General features: G+C 39.1%; 1 protein-coding gene across 3 annotated transcripts in view; it reads left to right on the forward strand.

The window, feature by feature from the left end:
• UXS1 (UDP-glucuronate decarboxylase 1) overlaps positions 1-27,839 on the forward strand; it is a 146,210-nt gene that overhangs the window by 102,820 nt on the left and 15,551 nt on the right. For all 3 annotated transcript variants that reach the window (XM_020987928.2, XM_020987929.2, XM_078147365.1), the window contains exons 10-11: positions 7,211-7,330; positions 21,850-21,893. In XM_020987928.2, coding sequence (XP_020843587.1) covers positions 7,211-7,330; positions 21,850-21,893 — 164 coding nt within the window. The remainder of the gene's footprint in view (positions 1-7,210; positions 7,331-21,849; positions 21,894-27,839) is intronic.

Below are 27,839 nucleotides of genomic sequence, written 5' to 3' on the forward strand. Positions count from 1 at the left end.
CTCTACTAGGATATTTTTGTCCCTTGTGTTCCTAGTCTTAGGCTTAGAACACATAAAGTGTTCATCAGATGATAGGTGAAAGGTGAATGTGTTCAGTAAATCGTGATGGCTTCAGTTTAAAGAAAAAAGATCAAGAAGGAAGCATTAGTTCAGTGGTAAACCAATTGTCATTGGAGCTTTTTTGTTCTAAATGTCCAATTCTCCCATCTTTGGGTTATTCTGAAGCACAGGCATATCATTTGTACATGGGGACCCTCTTTGGCTGCTACCTCTGCCAGGACACAAGCCCTTGTTTTATTGTAGAACCCTCTAAATGATGTATGTGGCTTCCTTACTTTAAACACATGCGAGATGAAACAATTTGCAGTTCTTTCTGCCAAGAAAACCAGTCGTGTTATCCATTGGGCTTTCTTCTGAACAAGGCCTTTTCTGATCCCCTTCTTCCTTCCAGTTGCTAATTTAGAGCTGGCTGATATGCTTTGGTACTTTTGGTTAATAGGTTTTTTTCTCTGCCAAATTTTGTTTTCATTTTCTTAAATTTATTTGTTTCCATGTATAAAAATCCACCTTCTCTGTCTTCCTATGTCCTTCTGCCCCCCATTGAAAAAGAGGAAAAATAAAGCCTTTATTTTTATTTTTTGAATATGTCAAGCAAAGCACATTCATGCATTGAATATGTCAAAAACATTTACATGTCTGAATCTGCTTCTGTTATATTTCATGTTTATTTATTGCCCTCCCCTCCATTAGACTGTAAGCAGCTTGTGGGGCAGAAACATTTTCATTTCTTTGCCTTTATAACCCCAGTACCAGTACCTAGGACAGTGCTTGGCATATAGTAAGTAATTAAAAATGCTTATTAAATGAGTGAATTTAAGTTAGCTTAGGCTAGCTATGTTACAAGTTATTATGGCTTATCTCAACCCACCCAGATCCGTTGCATGTGCCTATATTCAATTGAGAGCAACAGGCATGGGAAGTCGGATACTGAAATCTGCCCTATCGTCTTAGCTAAACATCATCAAAGTGTAGTTACTTTTCTGAAAGACCTAATTTTTCAATCTCCTTCAGAAGCCAAAACTGTATCCCTTGTGGCTAATTGGCTTTTTGTTTTCCCTTGACTTTTTCTTAAGGGTTATATCCACTATAGGAAACTTAACCAATAAGTGACAATCTGAAGGAAGGACAGGAACAGGTTTAGAAGGTTCACTTGATAGAATAAGCTTCCCTGAAGTTATGTGTATCAGCCCCATGAGGAAGACTAATTGTCCATCTTATTTTCAAGTTGCTGTTTTTCTGGGCGACCTGGCAATTGCATACCCTTCTTTCAGGCATTCAGTATTTATTTATTTTTCCCTTGATTAAATTTTTTTTAAAAAGTGATGTCTAGAGTGAGATGCCAGTGACTCATCTTATCGCCACAATAGTAGCCACAGAACCCAAAAGTGAAAGCTAGTCATTAGTAACAGTGAGTCAGTCGTGAGCCTCCTGAATTACTGACTTTGGTAAAGAGTGTAAATTTACCAGCACTGTAGTCAGCAGGGGGTCTGCCACTGTAAAACATAGGCTTTAAGGTATGATTCTGGAGTAGTTACGTTTTGATTTTGTTTTCCATTTATTTTTGCCAGAAGGTTTAGAATTGAGAAAGAGCAAGGAAAAATTGAATAGAGTTGTCAGCTCAGCATTTACAGAATTAATTCCAAGAGTTCTAAGAAATGGGTTTTACTGCTTTAAATTGGCCTATAAATGTGATTTATTATTAGGAGACATTTATTACTAGGCAATATGCTTTGAAGAATTTCTCAGATAGTTATGATAACATTCATAAAGCTAGGTGATGTAGTGGACTGGAATGCTAGACTAAGAATCAGTTCTACTCCTGCTTTAGATGCTTACTGTTCTGCTTTAGATGCTTACTGTGTTGCTCTGGCCAGCTCACTTAACTTCTCTGTGCCTTAGTTTCCTCACAAAATGGACATGACTGAAAAACTACTCAACAACAAGAAGTATCCTTGAAGTGCTGATCTCCTTGCCTCCTGTCCCTTGAGAAAGAATGAGGACTGGAGAGTATCACAATAACATGAGCATAAGGCCAGATCACAGTCACCTGTTTCTTAAGTCTCAGAGTTCCCTGAAGGATTCAGCCTCCTCTACTTTAGGTCCCATCCTTCTCCAGAGAGAACAGAGGCCAAAAAGGGGAAATGTTCTTTTATTTGGGAATATTTTTTTTCTCTCAGTCAGTTAGATGGTGCAGTGGATAGCGCATTAGACTTAGAGTTAGGAAGACTTGAATTCAAATCCTCCTGCAGCCACTTGCTAGCTGTGTGACAAATCACTTAGCCTCTTTCTCTTAAGAAAATGGGGATCATAATAGCACCTACCTCTCAGGCTTGTTGTGAGGATCAAATGAAATAATATGTAAAACCCTTTGTAAGCTTAGTAGAATGTTGGTGGTGGTGGTGGTGGTAGTTGTAGTAATAGTAGTGGCGGCAGGGGCAGCAGTAATAGTAGTAATAGTAGTAAGGTTTGGTAACAGTAAGTTTGAGGCTACACTCTCAAGTCTTGTCATAGTGTGAAGATGACCCTGGGCCTTAGAAGGCTGTGGCAGTGGGATGCAAAGTCTGACAGGGCCTTTCAAGCTGAGAAGACTTAGAATATTGAACATACTTATATGGAGCACCAGCCTAACTTAATTCAGTCCATCCAACCAGGTTGGCTGTGCAATGATGAATTTTTCAGATAAGGCAACATTTACTAGTGAGCAAAAACAACACTAATTCTGGGGATAGTACCTGAGTTCAAATCTCAGTTGCTTCAAGGGACTGCTTGCCTCCCTACTCCAGCCTCTCAGAGAGAGGAATCTGACTGTGAAGACCCCTCCAGTCTCTCTCCCTTCCCTAAACCCCTGGACTGTGACCTTGGGCCTCAGTTTCCTCAACTATTAAAAAAAAAATGAAGATATTAGCCCACGTGGCCTCTGAGGTCCTTTTTAGCTGTAGATCCCGGAGCCTGTAACACTGCTAAGCTTGATTTGTTGCAGACTTCATGGGAGCTTGGTATGACTTTTATTCTGTCAGGCACACTGATTTGATTTGTGTTAACTTGCTGAGATTTTATGTTCTATTCCTAGAATAAAGCTGCACTCACTGCCCGTTTCTGTATACCCTTCCCCTGTTCTATTAATAAAACTGAAGTTGGTGACTTTTGAGTTATTTTCTATTGAGATCACCATCTCTAGCCCCTTTTTTATTTCTTCTCTGACTTGTTCAGTAGGGAAAGAGTTTATTTGTTTCTGGGCTACAAATAAAACCACAAGCCTTAGTCATCAACATTGGAGTACCCAGCAAGACAACAGTATATTCTGTGCGAGAGAGAGAGAGAGAGAGAGAGAGAGAGAGAGAGAGAGAGAGAGAGTGTGTGTAAATAAATAGAGAGATTTTTTTAAGTAGCTTGAAGGTCTTGGCTTTCAAGGAGTTTACAGTCTAATGGAAGAAACACAATAAACACAAGGACTTTAAAACTTCATAGACTAAAACTCTAAGAATTTGTGATACTGCCTGGGCTTTAGGCTGAAGTGTATGCAGTCTCTGAAAAAAGACAAGTGTGGATTTTTGTTTGTTAAATTGATAGAGAAGCTGCATATTATAGTGAATAAAGTGCTGGACTTAGAATCAAAAAGACCTGAGTTTGAATCCTGCTACAAGAACCTCATGGTTCCTTTTTTTTTTTTAAACCTGGAAAAAGGAAATAGTAACAGCTCCTACAGGACTTGGAGGAGTCTTAGAGATAATTTAGTTTAATCTCTTGTTTTACAGGTAGATACCATAGCTCTCACTTGCCAAGGCCACTCAAGTAGTGAGGGGCAGAATTTGGATTCCATTTTAGGCAAGTGCTATGATTCCACTTTGAGCCCTGTTTCCACTTTTTTCCTCCACTCTAGCCATTTTTATGGATGAAGAAACCAAGGCCTAGAAAGAAGTGACTTGTCCAAGATTAGGAAGCTTAGAAGCAGGGTGTAATGAAGCTTTGTCTAGACCCCTTTTCATTGTGCCTTCAAGAATGTTTTAGTTAGTGAAGGTACCATCTCTCATCCATATGTAGGCTAGACCTTTTCCCCCAAGTCTGCTTTGAATAAAACTGGGTGTCACCAACAGTCACCCTGTTGGCTCCATAGTCACAGCTTAAGCCTTGCTGGTTCTCCAGAAACAACAGAAATAGTATCAGCAGCTTCTTCACCATCCCACGCACAGCTAGCTGGCTCTGTTAGATTCCCTTGCTGCTGCTGCTGCTGTTGCTGGCTGCAGCTGGAGCTCTACAAGGTAAGGAAAACAGCCTTCCCAATTGCCTCAAAGGACTGCCCGCCACCTGACTGTCAAACCCAGCTAGTCTCTCCCCTGCATCCCTGAGCTGGGTAGGGATTCCCAGAAGAAGTACTGCCCCCTTCCCAAATTGTTTGCAGTTATGTTATTTGATTCTAAGGGTCCTCTCTTGCATAGATGCCCCTGGGATTACTGCTCAGGGTTACCAGAGGAAACTGAAGCTTTATGTCAGAATAGAAAAAGAGGTGAGGGGAAAAAGGCAAAGGAGGATGGAGCCCCTGGAGATTGGGATTTCTGAGCTTTATAGCTGAGTGAGGCGCTATCCTAGAAGTGGACTAAAAAGAGTCTGGAGAGGACAAGGAAGAAAGCCGATCTGAATTAGCAGCTTCCTCTTCAGACAGGAAAATCCTACTAAAATTCATGCATTCAGCAAACATGTATCAAGTTCATCACTTGTCCCAAGGAAGGGAGATAACCTAGAAGAGTTTTGCAGCCAAATTCATCTTTCTGGGGGCCTGGGGCAGGGATGCAGTCTGTCCTTTAACATATGCAAGAGTATTGCCTCTCCCACCTTGGAGCAAGCAGTAGCTGCAGCCGGGGAGGCTACAGAGACAGTGCTGGGCACTTTGTTCTTGGGTCCTGGTACTCTTCTAAACCAGGTAGTACTGGAGAACTTTATACTGGCAAAGAGTAGGGAAAAGAGGTTATGCATGAGGTGGTTAGGCTCGGGCTAGAGTTATGGCCATGGGAATTAAGAGAAAGACGTCGATCTGAATAATTGCTAAGGTAGTAGACACTGGAGCAGATTTATTGGCCATCACTCCCAACTCTTTTACTTCTTAGAAATGTGTCCCTGGGCATGTCACTTAACTTTTGGGCCTTCTCTTTTTTTAAAATTTATTTTTTTTTAATTTTATTTCTTAGACAAGGTTAAGTGACTTTCCCAGGGTCACACAGCTAGTACGGGTCAAGTGTTTGGTCTGAGGCTGGATTTAAACTCAGGTCCTCCTGACTTCAGGTCCGTGCTCTATCCACTGTGCCACGGAGCTGCCCCCCCTGGGCCTTATCTTACTCATTTGCAACGTGAGTGTCCCTGCCTTGCTATAAGAATTGTAAGATGATTTATAAGAGAGCACTTTGAAACTCTAAAGTACTGGGCAAATATAAAGTGGTATTAGTAATATAAACATGGTGCTATTAAACAGAAAGAAGTCCAAAATGACCCCAAGAATAATAGGTAAGCACAGGCCAAGAGGACACTAGTGCCTTTGATCTTCCAGAATCTGGGAAGGGCGATGTGTTTATAGAGGCTAATGAGTTGGAGAAAGTAGAAAGAGCATTGACCTGAAAGCCAGAAGACCTGGTTTCATGTGCTGAATTTACCACTTACAATTATGCAACTTTGGAGAAATCGCTTAACCTCTTGTAACCTCTGTAAATGTTAAAGTGATTAAAATGGCGATATTTTATATATGCGTGTGCATCTGTGTGTGTTCAGTTGTTTGTTTTTAGTTGTGTCCAAGTCTACATGACCCCATTTGGGGTTTTCTTGGCAGAGATACTGGAGTGGTTTGCTATACATACATGCATACATATATGTATACACACGTGTATACATGCCTTTGTGTGATGTTCATGCTACATTTAGATACACATATGTGAGTGTGGTAGGACAAGACCTGTAATTTCATTTGTATAGGGAACTACAATGAGTTAACTCCCTTTACCCATGCAGATCAATAAATGTTTAGCGACTTATAGTCTTAGAGAATTGCCTGAGGCAGTGAGAGGTTAAATCATTTTCCAAGGATCACTCAGTGAACATGTGTCAGAAGCTGGATTTGAACCTCAACTTTCCCTGAATTCATGTAAAAGATGGCCCTTGAGCTGAGAACTGAAGGAAAACAGAGAAACCAAGAGGGGGAAAGGTAGAAGTAGCTGGAGGGGAAAGAAAAGCCTTCTACCAAGGGTACAGTATGCTAAGTTGTAAGCCAGGAAACCAGACAAGGAAGTGAGAAGGCAGAGCATTCCAGCCTGGAGAGCAGCCAGTGAAAGGTCCAGAGAAGAGATGGGCCATAGATTATTGTGTTGGGTGAACTATAAGTAGGCCAGTGTGGCTAGATCTTAGGGTGCTTGTAGGGGAATAATGTGTAAGAAAACTGAAAAGACAGAAAGGGGCCAAGTTAGGAAGGGCCATAAATGCCAAACAATAGAGCTTATATCTGGAGGCAGCATTTTGGAGGCCATAAAGTGTTACATAAATGTGAATGGTGATTGTTAGTATTATTCATGTGTTCTATTTTAAGTAATGGTCCTAAGAGAAACTATCCTGTTGATGGCTAGAAATAGATAATCAGAGAGAGAGCATGGAAAGTTTAGGGCTAGAGATATAGATCCGAAAGATATCCCGGTGATTATTTAAGCCATATGAGTTGAATTCCCTGCAGTGGGTGTAGAAAAGAAATGAACAGAGAATCCAGGGCAGCCTCAGGGCATACCACAGTTAATGTGTGGGCAAGTAGGAGAGCTGATGGACCTGTAAAGAAGCTGTCTGTAACGTGCAATGCTTAAAAAACATGGAAAGGAAGGAGACAGACTGGTTCACTGTATCTAAAACAGTAGAAAGGTTAAGGTTAAGGAGAGTAAGAAAGCTGTCAGATTTGATTGTCTCCACACTTAAAATCCTTGACAGTGTTGAAGGATATATACGAAGAAGAGAAGATAGTGTGTTGAGTAAGGCTTTTTACTATAATAAAATTTAAAATAAATCTTATTGTTCCTAGAAAGAGATAATGCTCCCTCCCCCCACTCCTTTTTTTTTTTACCCTTACCAAGAATACAGATGAGAAAGTTAAATATAATGTTGCTTTTTCTCACTCTCTTCATTTCAGGAAGGGGTTGAAGTACGAGTTGCTAGAATATTCAATACTTTTGGGCCACGGATGCATATGAATGACGGCCGAGTTGTCAGTAACTTCATTTTGCAAGCTCTCCAAGGGGAGCCTCTCACAGTGAGTATTTGCAACATTATTCTTCACTTTGAACTTTTGTAAGTTAAAGCTTTTAAATCACTATGAGGCCTCTATTTGGAATTTAATCCACACTGGAGAGAGGGAAAAAAATTTTAAATTAAAGGTAGCTATCCCTGAAAAATTGTACACCCTGGTGCATAATTAAGCAAGTTCTCCTTATCCATTGCAGCTGATTGGAGAGGATTTAGTGTTTTCCACAGAAGCAAACCAACTAGTAATAAATACTGAAACCTATAGACTTTTTATTATGGACACATAGGAAGATAGTTAATTTAAGATAGTTGGACAAAGAAAGAAGGGACAAGGATGCATTGTCTTTTATCTGAGAGATTCAGGCATTTAATTAGTACTTATCCTAAGCACTGTACTTTGCTCTGGAGGTAGAAATAAAAAGGCTGAAGTAGCCACTTTTCTCAAGGAGTTTGCATTCTAATTGGGGGACAGGGTGGAATGACATGACAATATATACATAAATGGTATCTACAATTGAAATGCAGAGTACATGGAAAGTAACGTTAGAGGGAAAGGCACACATATAGGGTCTTGACCTTGAGTAAAGGATCATTAGCTTTGGCAAGATCAGAGAGATTCAAGTGTGCCAAGATGGAAAAAAGCTCTGCCACTTTTCCTAGTTCTTTGGTGCAAGATTACTGGGTGGTCTTACCCAAGAGAACAAGTACAATGTGGAAGAACCTTGGGTGGGGTGAGATTTTACCTGATTGGTTTCCAACACCTTTTGTCATGAGTAGGGTTTCAGATAATAGGGTAGTGGGGAGGTGGGATGTCAATCAGCATGGTTGCTGGAAGTTTGAAACAAGAAAGATTGGGATGAGGGGAATTATAGTGTGTGATGAGCTATTCCAATGGTATCACAGATACTTGGCAGGAAGAAAGGGTTCTATAGAGCAGAGTTAGCCATTCACCTAAAGTCTAAAAGTCAGAAAACCAAAAACTTTTTGCTCTACCACATTATCTCTTATGTATATATGTATTCATATATATTCACTCTCAAATCTCAATTATCCATATCAATGAGTGTTAGCACTAGTATGTATAATTCAAATTTGTGAATAAATGTATCACACAAATGTTTTTGCAGCAAGTTTATGTTCCTAATTGGATCTTTCTTAGATAAATTTAAAATTAGTCAGCTTTTTCTGAGCACATACATCAGCTGACAGTATAAAAAGGTGGAAAGACTAAGCCAGCCTTCATCCTAAAATTTCCATAGGCTATTTCACATGTTGCTAATCAAGCGTTGCCTTGGTTTTTATTAGATTGTGTGCCTCCAACTCAGCATGTTTTAGGTCATCATGAAGATTTGTTCATTCAGCTAATATTAGTTAGGACCCTACTATGTGCAGAGTACTGGGACAGGTGCTGGGAGAGATATAGAATTTTAAAGGTCACATTTCCTTCCTTGATGGAACTTGTAGTTTATTACAGGGATGTCATAAATACAGTTAACATGGAGAGAGAGTATGTGTTCTAATGGAAAGAGCAGATGACCTGGGTTCAAATTTTGACTCTACAACTGCTTACTCAGTACATTCATTAGGACACTAATGCTGGGGGCTAGGGATGTGAAGATAAAAGCTAAGTAGTCCCTGCATTCAAGGAGCATACATTCTACTGAATATAGGCAACATATCCACTGAAAAGTAAATAAATAGGAAGTAATTTTAGAAGGGAAAGAACAGACTTCTTGGGTTGGAGGGGTGGAGTGTTCAGAAAAGGCCTCCTTGAGAAAGTGGCACTTGAGCCCTGAAGCAAGGATTGTAAGAAGTAGATATTAGGAATGAACATATTCTAAAGCTGGGAGATAGCTGGTATAAAAGTATAGACTTGAGAGAGACTATGAAAGGCAGGAGGATGTAGGATAATAGTTTGAGGGGGTGGCAGGCTCAAGTAAAGACTTTTTAAGGAAAAGTGAGACCTCGGCTTGTTTGTACACATTAAGGAAGGGGAGCTAGTAGATAAAGAAGTGATTAAAGGTGGGAGAAAAGGGGAATGGTCAAGGAAACAAGCTTTTGGGAGATATGGAAAGAGGTGAAATTGAGAAGACATAGAGCTTGCACGAGGCAAGGAAAAGTGGAAGTACTTCCTCAAAGACTATAGAAAAGGAAGAAAGAATAGTGAGGTGGTAATGAAAGATTTTGAGGTGTGTAGGTGATGGCCACTGTTTTCACGATAAAGAAAGAGGGGAAATGAAATGGTATAGAGTCATTGAGAAGAGAAAGTTTATAATAACCACTGATAAGAAAGTGATAATCATAGAAAAATAAAAGTATTGCCTTGCAGCAGTGAGGACTCAATTGAGATGAGATAAATCTGTTGTGGTTCCAGTCGGTACTATTAGGTGGCTTTCTCTAGCAACTCTCCAAAACATATGTGTAAGTGCAGAGAAGGTAGATGGTGTCAGTAACCCAGATTTGGGGTTTGTTAAGGTTTGACTGACAGTAGGACCAGGGCACAAGGGATTCTGGAGTAGGAGATAATGAAATATAATTGAATTGGTCAGGAATATAAAGAGAAGAGGTAGATTGGGAGAAAAGTGGTACAGAAAAACCCAAAGTCCTTGTGAAGGTGAAAGAGGGATTGAGGAACAAGGCCAAGAGGGAGACAGATGTATTGCAAATTGAGATTCCAGAGAGGAATTTCACAAGTTCTGGGTCATGGAAGAACAATTATGAGGTATAATGAAATCAAGGTTATAACTCTTCTTACAGGTGGCTAAGGTGGAAGGGAGTTGAGAATCACCAGTGTATGGAGTTTGCCGTTTAACTTAGGATTAGGTTTTAAAATTATATTTGTGTTTGATAAATGCTGCTCACCTCCACACCCCCATTTCTCTGTGTTTCTTACAGTATGTTCTGCTATTTTCCCCACTCTTCTTCATCTGCTTCCTGCTCTCCTATGCTTCTCTCCGGAGACTTTCCTAGATAGCGTCATAGCTTATTTCTGGCACAGTGCTCTTTTAACCATTAGGGTTTCAGCTTTTCTAATTGTCTTGTTCTTCTAGTTTTTACTGATGACTGTTGTCAATAATAGCGACTTGGCAAAAATAGTGATTGTTTGTTTAAGCATTCTTAGGCTGCATTATCAGAGTTGTGTGTTGGTCATATGGTTGGGGTTAAATGTGTCATGCTCCTTTGCTTGAATTGCCTGCTAAGTGAGACACAATACATCCATTTCTTTCTTTACTTTATTAAGTGAATTTTTTTTCATGGTGGAGCTTGTTGGTAGTTGAATTGACACCTCTTCAGGGGAACTAAATCAGAGGTTCTTAACCTGGAGTCCCTGAATCTGTTTTATAAAATACTTTGATAACTGTGTATGATGAGTTTCCTTTGTAACCCTGTGTATTTAATGTTATGCATTTGAAAACATTATTCTGAGAACAAAAGGATCCAGAGGCTTTACCAGACTGCCAAGAGGACTTTATCATACGAAGAAAAAAAAAAGTGAAGAACCCTTGATATAAAGTATTGCAGAGCTCAGGAAACAACTAGATATCACAAATCATCCAAAGTATTGAACCGAGCACTGAGTTCTCTCAAGATTATGAGAATGATATATTTCTAAACAGAATGTATCCTAAGAAAGGCTTGAATATGCTCCCATGCTATTGTGAATGTAGTATTGGACTTACACTGACAAAGAGAAGCATTTAAGCAAATTGTTACATCCAAACTCTTGGAGAATAGGGAAAAAATACAGTCACTACCTATAAGGAAGGAGAATTTATATTCTATGGTGGGGTGGGGAAGGGGGGTGATATGTAAATATAAGTAAATACAAAGAAATTTCAGGAGGGAAAGAACATTAAAAATTGGCATCATGAAAGGTTTGTTATACAAAGATTCATCTGAATTGAAGGAGGCAGTGTGGAACAATTTGTTTTTTAAAGTCCTGGCTCTGGAGTTAGAGCCAAATGCTTTGTCTAATGCTTACCACCTGTGTGACCTTAGACAAATTACTGAATGGTTTCTAGGCTTGTTTCCTCATTTGTTAAAATGAGGGGATTGGACACAATAGGCCTGTGGTCCCTTCTAGCTCCAGACTAGACTAGTTGGATTACTGAAGTCCCTTCCAATTTCAAAATAAGCTAAGCTTTCTAAGAGGCAGAAATGATGAAGGATTACTTTCTGGGAATGAGGAAACAGTCTGTGCAAAGGGAGGGAGGTACTAGTTGAGATGTCAAGTTCAGGAAACAAACAAGTAATTCACTCTGGCCAGAATATAGAATATGAGAATCAGTGATGGGGAATAAGTCAGAAAGGTGGACTGGAACTGTACCAGGAAAGGGCAGTAAGTGCCATGCTGAGTAATGGGTAGTTTTTTTTAATATATGAAAACAATGGCAGGCCCATTCATTGAATACTTTATAGCTAAACTGGCCTAGTCGCAAGCCACATCTCAGAAGTGATTTCCACTTTAAACGCACTCTTACCCCAAAGTTTGTGAGCATGGTCTGTTAGGGAAGAATATTAAATAATAAGAATGTGTTTATATCTGTTGTTTTTGTTTCTTTCTCATGAATAGTATCACTCAGTCTGTGTCTTACTCCAGAAGCCGCATGCTTGTCTCTGTCACCTGAGACTAAATCACTGCATTGATAGCTGCTTTCCCCATTTCCCTTTGACTTCTTTTAGAGGTTCTGAGCCACCCCCTTCAGTTGGGGCTCTATTGGTCTTCGGTGCCACATAGATCACCAAGTAGACATTCCTTTTTACTTTTCTTTCCCTCATTCTTTTCACCTATTATATACAGAAGCCCTTCTTTTTATATTATGGGATCAGAGCTATTTGGTTTCAAGAACAAAACTGCCAGAGATCTTCCTAGAAGCACGGTCTTGATTCATTAGCCTCCTGGCAGCAGCCAGAACTCAACTGTTAGTCAGCCAGCAGAGCCTCCCGGTGTGTCATAAGACTAAGATCTATTGTTGGGAGGCAGCAATAATTCATGTGTTGTCTTTGTGCCTGGAGAGCTTCTGTAGCGAGGAAGCAAGGATGGCTGGTACCATCAGTGAGTGCACTCTGTTCCAAAGCATTCAGTAGTTTAGTCTGGAAAGGTGAAAAGAAAGCTAATCATCAGGAAGATCATTCGGGAGAGGTTTTCTTTCTTTCTTTCTTTCTTTCTTTTTAATTGTGTTTTGATTTTTTTCATTTATCATGATACTTTCCTATGGTGACTTTTCAAGCTCCTTCAATGCCTTTCCTCCTCCCCCACCCCCCAGCTGTGTTGGAGGTATCATTTTGGCAAACTTATGCCAACTAATTCTTTGACTATATTATCTTGGGAAGGATTGGAGAAAAACCTCCCACTCCTTCCCCCCCAATCCACATGAAAAAAACTTAGTTCCTTAGAGGAAGGAAAATAAAGAGGCACACACATCCTTTCTTTTCTCCTGTGTGCTTTCTAAGTGTCATTTCTAAGGGAAAAGGAATATTTAGTATCAGAACCAACTTAGCCTCTTTAATTACCATTTACAAAGTCACCTTTGACAAAGTCGCCCTTAAATTGTTTCCCAAAGGCCCAATTTTTGGCTCATCTCTTGGTCGTATATCATAATGGTTTAAAAAAAAAGAGGATATCATTTAGAAGTCTTTTTTAAAAAAAATCCCATAACCAAATCAACAGACACTATAACCAGGAATTTGAATGGAATCAACTGTTTTAGAAATTTCGTGTGTATGTGTGTATACATACATACATACTTTTTTTTTAGGAGCTTTTAAAAATAGGGCAATAAGTTGTTTTTCTTTTTTTTTTTTTAACTAGAAGGGTTGTCTAGTCTAACCTCCTGTTGTTAAAGATGAGAAAACTGGCCCAGAATATTTAAGCAATTTGCTTAAGGCCACACCAGTAGAGGTGGAATTTGAGTCCAAGTTCCATGATTCCATCACCTTTTCCACACAGGTTTAGCTTGTTTCAGATTAAACTGACTATTCAGTAAAGTTTTAGAAGAATTTTTCATTCACGCCAGTTTCATTTTTAAAAAATAAATGGCAAACTGGTGTGAATAGTTCCAGTCTGAGGGATAAGGTATGTATGCATGACTGATTTTAGCCTTTCTTCAGGAATTATCTTTTATTTCATAGTTTTGAAAATAAAAAGTAGATGGACACTTTGAGGGTACCCCCTCTTCTAAGATCAGTTAAGTCAACAAGTGCTTATTAAATACCCATTATATTCCAGACACTGTGCTAAGAGTTGGCAAAGAAAGGCAAGACAGTCAGTCCCTGCTCTCTAGAAGCTCACAGTCTAATGAGACAAAATGCAAACAACTTTGTACAAACAAGACATGTACAGAGGAAAGCCAGTCGCATTAAAGGGAAGCTAGAAAGATGCCTTGATATTAGTTATTATGCTGATTTCTGAATTATGGCTATATTCTTCAAAAAAAATAAAAGGTTTTAAAATCATAACCACAAATGGAAACTGGCAGACTGTGAGAACCAGCAGAAGATGGCGACAACACACTTTAAAATAATGGCTGAAGTATAACCAACCCCCTGTCTAGTTCACTGTCTCACTCATTCTGTGTAACTGATTTTCCTCCCTAATCATCTTTAATCTCTTTGTCATCTACTAAACAATTGCACAGAATGTCAACCCCATATAGTCAATTCTTTCCTCCAGAAACTCTCTTTATTTTTCCTTTCCAAAGAGGAAATAAGTCAGAATCTTCTAAAAATTTCACCTCACTGTTGTCATGTTTAAAGGAGAAAATTGGCACGTGGTCTAATCTGCCTTATAACATAGGGCTTTGTGTGTATTTGTGCCTGGCACTTTCCCTGTGCTCCAAGCACTCTTGATTCCTACATGTAGTAAGCTTGTATGTATGAATTGGGACAGAGAAATTCAGTTAAACCTCTTTTTCCCTCTCCTCTCATACCATATTTTCATACAAATCTCATCTTGGTTGCCATGGACTGTTATTCTTTTAACATTAAGCATATGCAGAGTGCTGCTCTCTGGTGCAGGGGGGATCTAGGAGGAAGCTTTCAGACTACATTTGTGTGGTTAAAATGTTAGCAGTTGTCAAATACGTGTGCCAAAGGGACATTCCTGTGGGTGGCATACAACAAGATTTGGACAAAGCACCATGCCTGAGAAAAAACATACCTTTTAGGGATCCCTAATAACACATTAATTTCACTTTAGAAGTTCATCTGTTAACGTCAAAGTTCTGGAGCTTAGAAGGTGTTTTCTCATAGAAAAATATCTTGTTCTTAACCTGAGATCCGTGGATAGGTTGCAGGGGATTCATGAACTTGGATGGGGGCGAAGATGGCTTCTTTATTTTCATAAACCTCCCAAAGGAATTTAGCATTCCTTCTATTATGAATGTAAGCAACAAGAATTATTTGAGAAAGGGGCCATATACTTCACCAGACTGCCAAAGGGATCCATGATTCAAAAAAGGTTATTGATGAGGAGGTTGCCCATGGATGCCCCTTTAAGTTATATACTATTACTGAACCATGAACTTACCTACCTTTTGTAATGTTATTTCAGTGGGATGATGAATTTTATATTTTAAGTGCAAATACCTTCCCTACCTCCCCATCCAAGTTCTAGGGACAAGCGTTTTCCCCTTCAAATATATTCGTGCCTACAGTGAGGATTCTACCTTTTATGCTGATCCAAATCCATTGGCAGTGGTGCTCAAGAGACACCCAGGATAAATCATAGAATCATAGATTTAGAGTTGAAAAGTCATCAAATCCAACTCTGTCATTTTATAGATTAAGAAACTGAGGTTCGTAGAGATTAAGCCAGGGTCACACAGCTAATAAGGCTGTATGGGATTTGAACTCATCTTCCTGGCTCTGAGGCCAGGGCTTTGCATACTATACCAAAGTGGGGTGGGTTTCCAGTGGCTTTTGAGGGACTGGGACTTCAATAGGTAGCAGCTAAAATGTGGAGGTTCCTAAGGCAACCCTGATAGAGATAAGGTGAAAAAGCTCGGGTGGGGGGGGGGAGAATGGAGTGTTTCTTCCCATAATGGCTGGGTCTGTCACTCTGTCAGAAGTGCACAGAGTTGGGACAAGGAAGAGGTAAGTTAGAAAGATATGAGAATAGAGCCAAGTGGCCATGTTTGTGTATGAATCATCTTCCTAGATAAGAGACTGCCTAAGTGTTATTGCCCGGCTATAGCATTGCTGATTGGTACTGTCCTCTTCTCCAGTCCTATACATATGTCCTCTATGTGTAGATTGGTATATGCTGGCTGGGCACATTGTTTCATTTCTCTGGGCCAATTGGGGCGGGTGTGGAGGGTGTTTGCAAGTGTTTGTGCATTTGTGTGTGTCTTTCTTTGTTTTTGTGCCAGTCTTGTGATTTTGTCAATATCAGAAACCTCTTCTGCAGCTTGTAGCTTTAAAGGATTGCCTAGGGGCACTGACAAGTTAAGTGACTTGCCCTGAATCACACAGCTGGTAAAGGAGGACTTTCAAGTCCAGGTTTTCCTGACTCCAAAGGCTCTGTGCACCACACTGTGCTGTTTCTCTGTACGCAAGTAAGAATGCCAAATGTTGGAACAACTTATCAATCCTTAGTGGTATTTTGCCTTATTGGAGGCTCTAAACCTGCCTTCAGAGATCCATGAAACTGAAGCTCTCTAGGTAATAGGCTTGGCTTTCTTATTGACAGAGCGTAATCTTATCTGCCCTGCCTCCCCAATGAAACTTTAATGATATGTATCAGTAATTAAAACAAGTGACCACAATTAGCAGCCTGAATATGATCACCCTATGGCCCAGTGCTGTAGGCCAACAGTCACCCTGAACAATACCACAGCTAAAAGACTGTTTAACATCTCTGGGCTTCAGTTTACTCCACTATAAAATGAGGAGGTTTGTGATCTCTGAAATTCCTTCTAGCTCTAGAACTATGATGCCATAATGACTTAGTTCTACTACCTGGTGAAGCTGTCAGGTAGAAAAGAATACCCAGAAATTTGGTATTCTTTGGAAGACCAGCATAGAGTCATGTTGTGGGTTTCAGACTCACCCTAAGATCAGTCATTCTCACTGCATATGAACAGAACTGGACACACAGTGGGTGTTCAGTATGTGCTCCCCACAAGGCGATAACCCAAAGTAAGAGACCAAAGGCATCATGGCGTGATGGAAAATAGAGTGGATTTGGACTTTTGGACCTGGCTTTTGATTTCTGCTGTGAAAGTTTAGGGCAAACACCCTAACGATAATGACATTGCACTAATATTTATATTGCACTTTGAGGTTTTCAAAGGGATTTTTACGTGTGTTGTCTCTTTTGATCCGCACAACAACTATGAAAGGTAGGTGTCGCCATCTTACACTTGAGGAAACTAAGGCTCAACAAGGTTAACTGACTTGCCTAGGGTTATATAGCCATTAAGTTGCTGAGGCAAGAAATCAGATCTTGCTTTCAAGTCCTGCACTCTCTCCAGTGCGATTCTTAGTTACCTCTGGAGGTTGTCGTTATTTGTCCTTTGTTCTTGAAGAGGACCAGTGGCATCATGGGATGATGTCTTGACTGACAAGTGAATTGGATTTAAGTGAGGCAGAGCTGTGCCGAGTTATCAGCCTCACTGTCCCCTCCAGAGTCATCAGAGTCCAGTGACAAGACGTAAGTTAGGACGACTGGCGATGGCCCAGATGCTGTGGGAAACCATGGCCTTTCTAAGCTAGGGTCTTTCCTGGGTCTCAGTTTGTCTGAGGCAAAGCCCATTTAGTAATTAAAGGCTAGGGAAGAACTGAGGCAAAAGATGGCCTAGTTTGACTCCAAGAAAGAATGAATCTGATAGGGGAAGACTCTCAGAGTCTCTGGCCAGAACAGAAGCAGTTACTGTTACACTCATTCTGAGCCATCAAAGCTCAACAGAAACAAACAAACACACACACACACACACACACATACACACGAGCATGCATGCTAATAGCAAGCATGTGACATCTGGAATGATTTGAGGGACATTGTCACTGATTTATTAGGTAAAAGATTCCTCTCTCCCACTATTTAATTAGGATTACCAGACCCTCTTACCTCTTAACCCTTCTCCCCCAAATGTAACAAAAGCCCAGGGAAGACCGTGAAATTGCTCAGAATCAGGGAGAGGCGTTCCCCATTTCCCACATCTGATTTTATGAAGTCAGCCTTCAACCATTAGGCCCGTTCTAAACCAGGCCTGTAGCTGCAGGAACCCTAGAATATCTAAGGCCAGTTCACATTCCTGAGTGGGAACAGGAAGGGATGTAAGAAGGAGGACTCTGAGAGCCCAGTCATGGGAATTAATGTTCATAATGAACTTCATAGACTCCACAGCACTTTGACTTAAGCCTTAAGTGACTTTAAAGGAGGAAAAAACCTCTAGGAAGTTTAACACTGTCTACTGGCTGCCTGTTTCACAGAGCACTCATCTAGCAGGATTTGCCTACTGTCCCTTCTTAAAAACAAGAGAAGGGTAAGGTAGGGATTTTACTTACGCACAATAGAGAAAACAGTACTTACTCACAATAGAGAAAAACAATAACTGAGAATTTCAAGTAAAAAATAGACATTTTGATGTGGAATGGCACTTGTCAGAGTGACAGGGAATTTACCACAATGGAACACTGATTGTGCAACTTTCTATTCCTCTGAGGAAAACATTATGCAAATGAGTGTCCCTGGATGGGGCAACTGGTATACTTCTTGTAATGAAGTTTTTAGGTAGAACATGGAATATATTATAGAAAGCATTAAAATGTGAGAACAATACTAGCTGTCTATGTGCATATATGGGAAGCTAGGTGGCATAGTAGATGGACTTATGAAGACCAGAGTTCAATTGTAACTCCTAACACTAGCAGTGTGACCCTGAATGAGACATTTAACCTCTTTCTGCCTCAGTTTCCTCTTCTGTAGAATGGGGATAATAATAGCACCTGCCTCCCAGAATTGTTGTGAGGATAAAACATTATATTTGTTAAGGACTATGTAAGCCTTAAAACTTGAATGCTAACTCATTGTTATTACTAATTATTATTATTATTGTTGGCTGACTAATTTAAATGTATTACTAATTATTAAATCTACCTTTGAGTTACAAGGCTTTTTTTTCCCCCTAAATATATTTGCTACTATTGCTATAGGGCACCTGGGTGGCACAGTGGATAGAGCACCAGGCCTGGAGTCTGGAAGACTCCTCTTTGTGAGTTCAAATCCCGACTCAGACACTTAGACCTTGGGCAAGTCACTTAACCCTGTTTAACTTGGGTTCCTTATTTGTAAAGTGAGCTGGAGAAGGAAATGACAAATCAGTGTCTTTGTCAAGAAAGCCCTAAATGGGGTCATGAAGAGTCGAACATGGCTGAAAAAGACTCAACAACAACAAAGCTTTTAAATAACTTTTAGAACTTGTATCTGTGCTTTTGCACTATTTCCTTTGGATCTCACAATGACATTGTAACATCAGCGGTCTAAGCATTATTGACATCCTTGTTTTATAAATTATTAAATTAGAGCCGAGAGAGTAAAGTGAGTTGCCCAAGGTCACACAAGTATTGTCAGAGCTGGTATTTGACTTTAGTTTCCAGCTCCAAGTCCATACTTACTTTAATCCATCCTGTTCCGTAGTGTGTTCAGTTGCGTCCAACTCTTTTTGACCCTGTGGATGGTAACACACCAATGCTGTCCATGGACTTTTCTTGATAAAGATACTAGAGTGGCTTGTCATTTCCTTTTGCAGTGGATTAAGGCAAACAGGTTAAGTGACTTGCCCAAGGTCACACAGCTAGCAAGTGTCTGACGCTGGTTTTGAACTCGGGTCTTCTTGACTCCAGCCCAGCACTATCTGCTGAGATAAGGGCCAAAAGGAAACTCAGGTAGGTATTACCAACTGTTTTTCAAAAGTGAAACTACCAATAATATATAAACAATTCTTTAAATGTTGGGATGCATGATATTATGGAGAGAACACTGGACTGAGAGCTAAGGAAGCCTGGGTTGGAGTCAAGGTTCTGCTGCTGCTCACTTTCTGTGTGACCTTGGGAAATTCACTTTGACCCTGGGAGACTCAGTTTCCTTGGCTGCAGAGGGAAAAGGTTGGATTGGATCAATTCTTCACCTATCTTTATGTCATAGATCCCTTTGGCCATCTGAAGGCTAGGGACCCCTTCTCACAGTAATGTTTTTAGATTCATAAAATAAAATTCTTAGGATTATAAAGTAAATTATTACATTAAAATGTAGTTATAAAAACAAGTTCATGGACCCAAGTTAGGAACCCCCAGACTAGATGATTCCTCAGACTCCTTCCAACCCTTACATTTTTTGATTTAGCATGCAGCTTATTCTAAACCACTCAGCCCCACCAGCTAGCCCTGAACTCTCTAGGAATTTGGGTGGTAGAGTAAGTGTACCAGTGGCAACTGCCTATCCCTTCAGAGCTAATGTTTGGGGAAGGATATACCTTATGGTCATGGTACAGTTGCAGCTGTGGTTGAGGGAGGAGCTGGTCTCAGAGATAATCTTTCTTAATAGCTCTCTGGTTCCCACCAAAAAAAACAGAAAGCAGAACCTTCCCAAACTTGGCCACGAAACTGTGAAATACACTTCCCTCTAAAAATCCTTCAAATACTTCTGTAGAACCTCTGATGCCATAATTTGGGCCACAACCCAAGGTGGAAAACAGATGCAAGAAGTGATAACACTGATCTTGCTTTAAAAAAAACAAGTTGTCATGTGTTTCAGGAATATAGCATACATGTATTTAAAAACATTTATTTTCTGTTATCAAACATGTACTTTCTCTCTCTCCCACTATCTCACCTCCATTGAAGAAAGAAATCTTTCTAACACAATGCAGCTAGAGAAAGTGATTTATCATCATCAAGCTATTCTACCAAGAGGATATATGTCCCTTCCTTTGGAGGACACTTATTTATTTACCATAAGGAAGGCTATATGGTACAATGGAAAGAGAGCTAATCTGAAGTCTAGAAAAGCTAGGTTCTTGTCTCTGATGAATTCTGATTATATGACCCCTGGCATGTTACTTTAAGGAAGGGAAGGGAAGAAACAGTTATTAACTACCTACTGTGTGGCAGGCCCTGGGCTAAATGCTTTTATAAATGTTACTTCATTTGATCCTCTCTTGCTACAAGCAATTTTCTAAGATAGTAAGTTGCAGGATAGTTACTTATCTGAGGGTTTCCCTTTACCAATAAAATCACAAGTCTGAACCAAAAAAAAAATTAAGTCACTACATCATCTCTTGCCCCAATTTTCCTCCCCTTGAGGTTAAATGAACCATTTTATTAGCTTTCTTTTCTGCTCTATATTTTCCCAAAATTTCATAAAAAGAATATTTGAGAGCCTACCTACTATGTGCAAACCACATATGCTAGCATATTCCCCTTCTACAGTTTTACTTAAAGAAAACATTTTAAAGGATTTAGGGCAATTTGCAGTAAGAATTTTCTGATCCTTAATATTCTCTTCACTCAAGGTTGAAGTATAAGAAAGCAGTCATAACCAAATCCAGAAATGGCGAGTGTTGGCTATCAGGATAATCTCCTAGTCTTGGCTAGTTATGCCCTAAGCACTTAAAAATAGAGTGCTAAATGTCAGTGCTAGAAAAGGTCGTTAAAATAAGAAGACTGAAAGCTCAAACCATTTCATCAGGGAGCCAAGAATGTAATGACCCAGTTTCTCAGCAGTATATAAAAATATTCTCAGGTATGAAGCATTCTGTGTGGGCCATCAAAAAGAGTACCACCCTGAGGACAATTCTTCTGGCTGTTTTTTAGGCTGCCTTTGCTAAATACCAATCAACATGAGAGATAGCATGGTATAGTCGATTAGGGTAGTGGACTTGGTGTTAGGAAGGTCTGGGTTCAAATTCCTCTTCGGAAGCTTTTAAAGCATTAGGTAAATGTGAATTAATATTAGCTGCAGTGTTTTCACCATAGGAGAGAATAATAGAGAAAAACTTTTGTTGAGAGTGAAATCACATCTTCAACACTTAGACACATTCATTTCAAGTTTAACTTGTGTTCTTTGGAATTTGATCCCCTTCATGCCTTCAGTAGTGATTTAGGGGTGTGTTAGAGCCAGAACAATTGTTAATTTTTTTTTAAGGCACTCAGGGTTAAGTGACTTGCCCAGAGTCACACAACTAGTAAGTATCAAGTGTTTGGTCTGAGGCTGGATTTGAACTCAGGTCCTCCTGACTTTAGGGCCTGTGCTCTATCCACTGTGCCACCTAGCTGCCCCAAGAATTGTTAAATTTTCAGTGCAAGTGTTTGTACCACTAAAATAGGTAAAAGCTATGAAACAAGGCTTGACTTACTGTTTTGTGGATTGTTTAGACTTAAGAAGGTAAGGAAATGTTAATAATGAAGATTGAACTCAAAACCTAGGTTATATACTTTTTTTTGATAGAGCTGGTTGTTAAACATTTACCAGCATACCCCTGTGTACTACTGTGTTCCTAATAGGCTTTCTATTTGTTTTCCTAGGTATATGGTTCTGGGTCTCAGACTCGAGCATTCCAGTATGTCAGGTAAAGGCATATTTGTTTTTTGTAACATGTAATTAATTTGAAGGGTCTGTTATCCAGTTCTGATGGTTTGGGGACAGATAAGATGTGGTCCTGAGGAATCTTCATTTTCATTTGTAAAGTTCCAAGATACACTAGGAAAGAGGTAGTTTGAAAAGACCCATTTCCCATTTTAAAATAAATTCAGATTTTTAATATTTTTCTTAAACCAAAAAGCCTCTATAGATCTTGTCTTTCAAATTAAATGTGAGTTTTGTGTTTCTCCGTTAGCAATTAACCCACTTTTGGTGGGTTTTCTCCGAATCCATGCTGCCATCTAGTGTTCCTTAGTTGCATTTGTCAAGTACCGGGTATGACTTAATCAGTGTAATTTCTGGCCTCAGCTTTGATGATAAAGATTTGTTGAATGCAGCATACCAACAGATGCTATGCACATTGTGTCATCCTTTGGAAAAGGCTTCCTTGGTTTGGATGAGGTAGTCTTTAAAACTCTGCAGATTTGATATTAAATTTGTTGAAGAACTTGGGTAAATATTTTTAACCTCTGGAGATCTTATTGTTTGGATTGAAAAATAGTTACTTATTTCCATTTTCAGAAAGTTGCATTTGAAAATGTTTTTTATGTCTCTGATAAAAAGACAGCAACAAAATACTATGTGAAAATGATGATTGAGTATCATTTATTACTTGTAGTAAATAACCACTATTAAAGTTTTTAAGATCCTAGATTGATAAAAAGTCCACTTATAACTTTTACATATTTGATTTTTCTCCTTTGAGTGTACAGCAGGATCTTTTAAGTCCCATATAACCAAAGCTTACTAATGAAAATAAACTTGATTATCATTTTTAATCTAAAATAAATCGAAGTACTTTACTGTTCATATAAATAATTATCCTTTTACCCTTTCCTATGCCTAGAAAAATCAGAAAGTGAAGATAACCAAAGCATTCTGATTTTTGTTACATCATTACCAAAGAATATAAGGTAAACAGAATTCTTAGAAATGATTTAAATAAACAATTTAGTGTACTTGTTTCTTCTTTGCTTCTAGGGAGTCTTACCATTATTCCTGAAAAGCATATACAGATTCTCTACCTTCTCAGGAATACAACTTTGGAGTTTATGCATCATAACATTGTTTATGTTAAATGACCCTTTGAGCACGTCTCCTCAGAGTTGTCTTAAACTTATGACTTCTCTGTATATTGTAGAAGTTCCACCAAAGATTAACTTTTCATCAGTTCCATGTTTTCAGTCTTCCATGTGTCCTTTTCTCCTCCCTTCAGCCAACTCCAGTATTTTCCTAGGAAGCCTACAGAATTTGGGCACACCAAACTTTAATGAAATATCTAGCTGAGTGGCTTTCAGTCTTCCCTCATTTTGATTTTATATTGGTTACTAATGGAGCTTTGTAACCCAAAGGCCTAAGGAGAGAAAAACAAGGAGGTGCCTTTCAAAAAAAAAAAACTAGGTTTCTATATAATTACTTATTTTGAAGATTTGAAACACAAAAATTAAAGTGGGTAAAAATCTTTACAAAAAATGTAGAGACCCAGACCTGTGTTTTCATCAAAGTAAAGAACTCCATCAGTGCAACTGACGGTCTATAACTTACAGTTTTAGAGTTTTCTGGGGCACTAAGAAATTAAATGTTTTTGTCCAGGGTAACATATTTAGTATGTATTGAATCCAAGTATCCCTAACCCTAGGACTGGATTTCTAGCCATTCATGTCTTAATAGACAATAGAGAGATAGACGTATGCATACATAGATATGCACACTTGTTCATATAATTAATTTCTGTCTTAGCTCAAAATAATTTAATTGTATTGCACTCAAAGAAAATCTAAACAGTCCCATTAATTTTTAAATTTTGTTTCTACAAAATCCTGTGGATTCTATGATGCTGTAATTTGCTGGTGGTGTTTGGTGGTTCACTGCATGAAAGGGCACAGTGCCAATCATGATACAGAAATGACACTTTAGGACACTGACACAGTGCCTCCAGGCTTTCTTTCTCTTCACTCCAGCACCCTCTTCCACTTACAAGCTCCCTAAGAGTACAGGTGGCCAGCAATGGTAATCAGTAGCATAATGGAGAGAATCCTGGAATTAGTTCCAGTTGCTAGCCTTTGTGACCATGAACAAGTCATTTAACCCTTTTCTAATACTATAATAAAATCATTGGATTTTAAATCTTGGAGGTCATTTAGAATTCCACAGTCTCAGAATTAGAATGGACTTGGAATGTCATTTAGTTCAATCCTTACTTAGAATCAGGATGACCTAGGTTCAAATCCTACTGTTGACATTTAACTGGTTTATTCTCTATGAGCCTTAGTTTCCTCATCTATAAAATGGGGGGAGGGATAATACTTGTGGCACATACTTAAAGGTTTTTTTGTGGCTTAAATGACATAATACATGTGAAGTGCTTTCCAACTCTATAGCTTAATATAAATGTCTATTACCGTAATAGTGATTTAAGTATCCCCTCCATAATAGCCCAGAAAAGTAGTCATATACCTGAAGAAATTAGTCCATTCTGTTTTTGGATAGCTATACACATAATGGGCAAGACTGTTCCTCCAAACTAATTATGTTATGTTATGTTGTATACCTCCATATAAAATATATTTTCACAAGTTATACTGTCCTCTATGAAAATTCCTCTGGTCAATAGGCTATGCCCCCTTAAAAGATTTTCTAGTAATTTTATAGCCATGAATATCATAGATTTAGAGGTAGAAGAGACCTTCTAAATTCTTTACCTCATTTTACCACAGAGGAAAACAAGGCCGAGGGAAGTTGTCTTCTTAGCCAAGGTAGTAAGTGTCAAAGGCAGGATTTGAATCCAGGTTCCCTTCTCCCCACCTCTCCAAGACAAAATTGTTAATTGGATAAACTTAGTCTTTAATCTTTCCAGTGGTCTCTTTTCCCCAGAAGTGAATTTGCATTTTATATTCTCAAGGAATATCCAGAGTACTCAGCATCAGGTCCTGACTGAAAGTTCAGTGAAAACTCTGAGACTGGGAAATCACCCCCTCACACACACACAAATGATCTGTGACCTGCTGTCCTGGAGTTAAAGTGGCAAGGGATAATAAGTTACTGGAAGTCCTCTTCCACGCCATTTGACAGGGTGCTCAAGAAGTTCCCCTTGGCTGCCGTAAGGTCTCTTGGCTGGTACATCCATCCACCCAGCAAAGACTTGGGAAAAGTAGGGTTACAGTGACAATGAAAAGTTGGTCAAAAGTATAATTTAGTGCCATTCCTAGACTACTTTCTCTTAGACTAATAGGCTTGTAGATGGAGAATTATGAGACCTTAGAGGCCACTGGGTCCAACCCTTTTCATTTTGCAGATGAGAAAACTGAGGACCTGAGAGGTGAAAGCGACTTGCTTAGTGTCATACACCTAGTATAAGTGTCTGAGGAAGATTCAAACTCAGGTCTTCCTGATTCCCAAGTTCAAAAGAATGACCTCAGCATTCTAGAAAGGGAAAAGATCTGTCTACCAGACCCTTTCCAATTTGGGAAATTGTAGAAGTCTTTCCTTATTCTTCAGCCTGCAACTAAGAGACTGTTTTTAAAAATTTGTTTTAACAATTGGAACAGCCCAAGGCACATATAAAATAGAGTGAATGTTGGAAGGATTCTGGTAGTAGTAATACTCCTGTTTAGAACTATTTAGTACTTCATAGGTTTGGAGATAAATATTGCAGTAGAGTTTGCTGCTCAACCCTATGGGTAGGAAATTCATCACTTTCACCCATTTTATTTCCCCTCCTCCCCCCCTTTTCAGGCATCCTCATCAAATCAAAGTCTAATGATATTAGGTAACATTTAGGTAATGCTTTATGATAAAGATGCTTCACAGAGGCTGTACAAGTATTATTTCCATTTCACACATTAAGAAAATTGAATACTGAGCTGAAATAATCCTGCCCATGGGTATCTAGATGGTGCAGTGAATAGAGTGCCATGTGGAGTCAGGGAGACTCATCTTGCTGAGTTCAAATCTGGCGTCAGACACTTACTAGCTTTGTGATCCCAGGCAATTGGTTTAACCCTGTTTGCTTCAGTTTCCTCATCTGTAAACTGATCTGGAGAAGGAAATGGCCAACCACTCCAGGATCTCTGCCAAGAAAACCCCAAATGGTGTCCTGGAGAGTCGGATGTGACTGAAACAACTGAACAAAGCAGCAAAGGTCATGGAGCTTACTTGGTGGCAGCCCAGGCACTGTAACCTAAATCTCCTGATTCCAAGTGCCATTTTTATTTTTAGTAGAGCAGCTCTTAAGTCATTTGGATTCCATCGTCTCTAAGGTTCCTTTCTACTCTAAAACAATGCCAACAAACCGAGATTCTCTTAGTTTACTCTCTTCACATTGAGTGGCATTCTATTTACATTATTCACCTGGTGTGTTTTGCATTGTAAATCTTCACAAGCTTGAACTAATTGGTGGAAGTCTTTTTATTTTTAAAGAAATAGTATTCTTTCTTTGGTAGATGCAGTTTTGTCTAAATGCTAATATAATGTTGCTCAATACAACTCCTGCTTGAATGAAGATGTTCTGGTGTTCACTCATTTTACAATTTACAAATGCTTTCCTCACAACAACCGTTTCAGTGTAATCCCCATTTTACACAAGAGAAACCCAGGCTCAAGATAGAGTTTTATCCATGTTCACATGATGATGACAGTGATGATATTTCTGCATGTACAGAAATTGAGTTTTACATGTTCAATCTGTTAAGTATTGTTGGTTTCTACTTTCCCAAAATCTCTTGAACACTTCCTCTTCTCACATAGTAATCACCCGGCTACAGGCTCTCATGACTCCTCCTTTTGCAGTAGTCTGCTAGTTGATTTCTCTGCCTCAAGTCTTTCCTCACTTCAATTCACCTTCTAGTCAGCTGCCAAAGTGATTTTCCTAAAACGCCGATCTGATGATGTCAATTCCTGCACCTCCCCACCCCCTGTACTTACTGTTCTTCATACATGACCCTATCCCCCAAGCCTGAAATGCTCTCATTCCTCACCTCTACATTCTTGCTTTTCTGGTCTCATTCAAGGCTCGACTTTACATCCCCACTCCCTCCCCCATTCCTTTTTAAAAGAAGCCCTTCTCCATCCCCACCACTGCTAGATCAACTCCCATTTATTCTTTATCTGTCTTGTATATACATAGTATTTTTGTATGCTGTCTCCCCCTTATTAGAATGTAAGCTCCTTAAAAAGACCATGTTTTGTTTTGTTTTTACCTTTTTCGGTATCTCCAATGTTTAGCACAGTGACTGACATGTTGTCAAGTGCTAATTAAATACTTATTGACTGACTGATACCCCCAGTACATTTATTCAGTTACAAAAAGGAATTATACTATCTATCTGCCCAACAATCAACTGAAATTAAAGAATAGTAGTATGATAGTTTTCTAGGACTGTTTGTATTGGAACCCAATTGAATATAAGAAGAATAGTGGTGATCATGATAATAAAGGTGAAAGGCAGTGTGAGCCATAGTGGATGGAGAGCTGGCCTCCAGGAAGGATGAGCTGGATTTAGGTCCTATCTCTGACACGTAATGGCTGTGTGACCCTGGGAAAGTCACTTAATCTCTAAGTGTCACAGGGCCCCTCCTTAAGTTGGCAGTTTGCAGAGCAGTGGCTGATCTGCATTGGTGAAGGGAGTTTCCTCTTCAGGAATTAACTATGTTAATTAAATTAGATTAAATTAAATTAATTTAGATTATACTAAATTAAATTTAAATTAAACTAGATTAAATCATAGATCAAATCCAAAAGATGATGATGAGGAGGATGAGATGATGATGATAATTGACCTTTATAGAAAGTTTTATATTTCTGTAAAGATAATTGACGTTTATATAACTGATATTTACATCTTTTATCATTGACTCCTAACTACAAACTTGTTAA

The sequence above is a fragment of the Phascolarctos cinereus genome, unplaced genomic scaffold, assembly GCF_003287225.1.
Source record: "Phascolarctos cinereus isolate Bilbo 61053 unplaced genomic scaffold, phaCin_HiC Scaffold_7;HRSCAF=346, whole genome shotgun sequence".
Lineage (NCBI taxonomy): Eukaryota > Metazoa > Chordata > Mammalia > Diprotodontia > Phascolarctidae > Phascolarctos > Phascolarctos cinereus.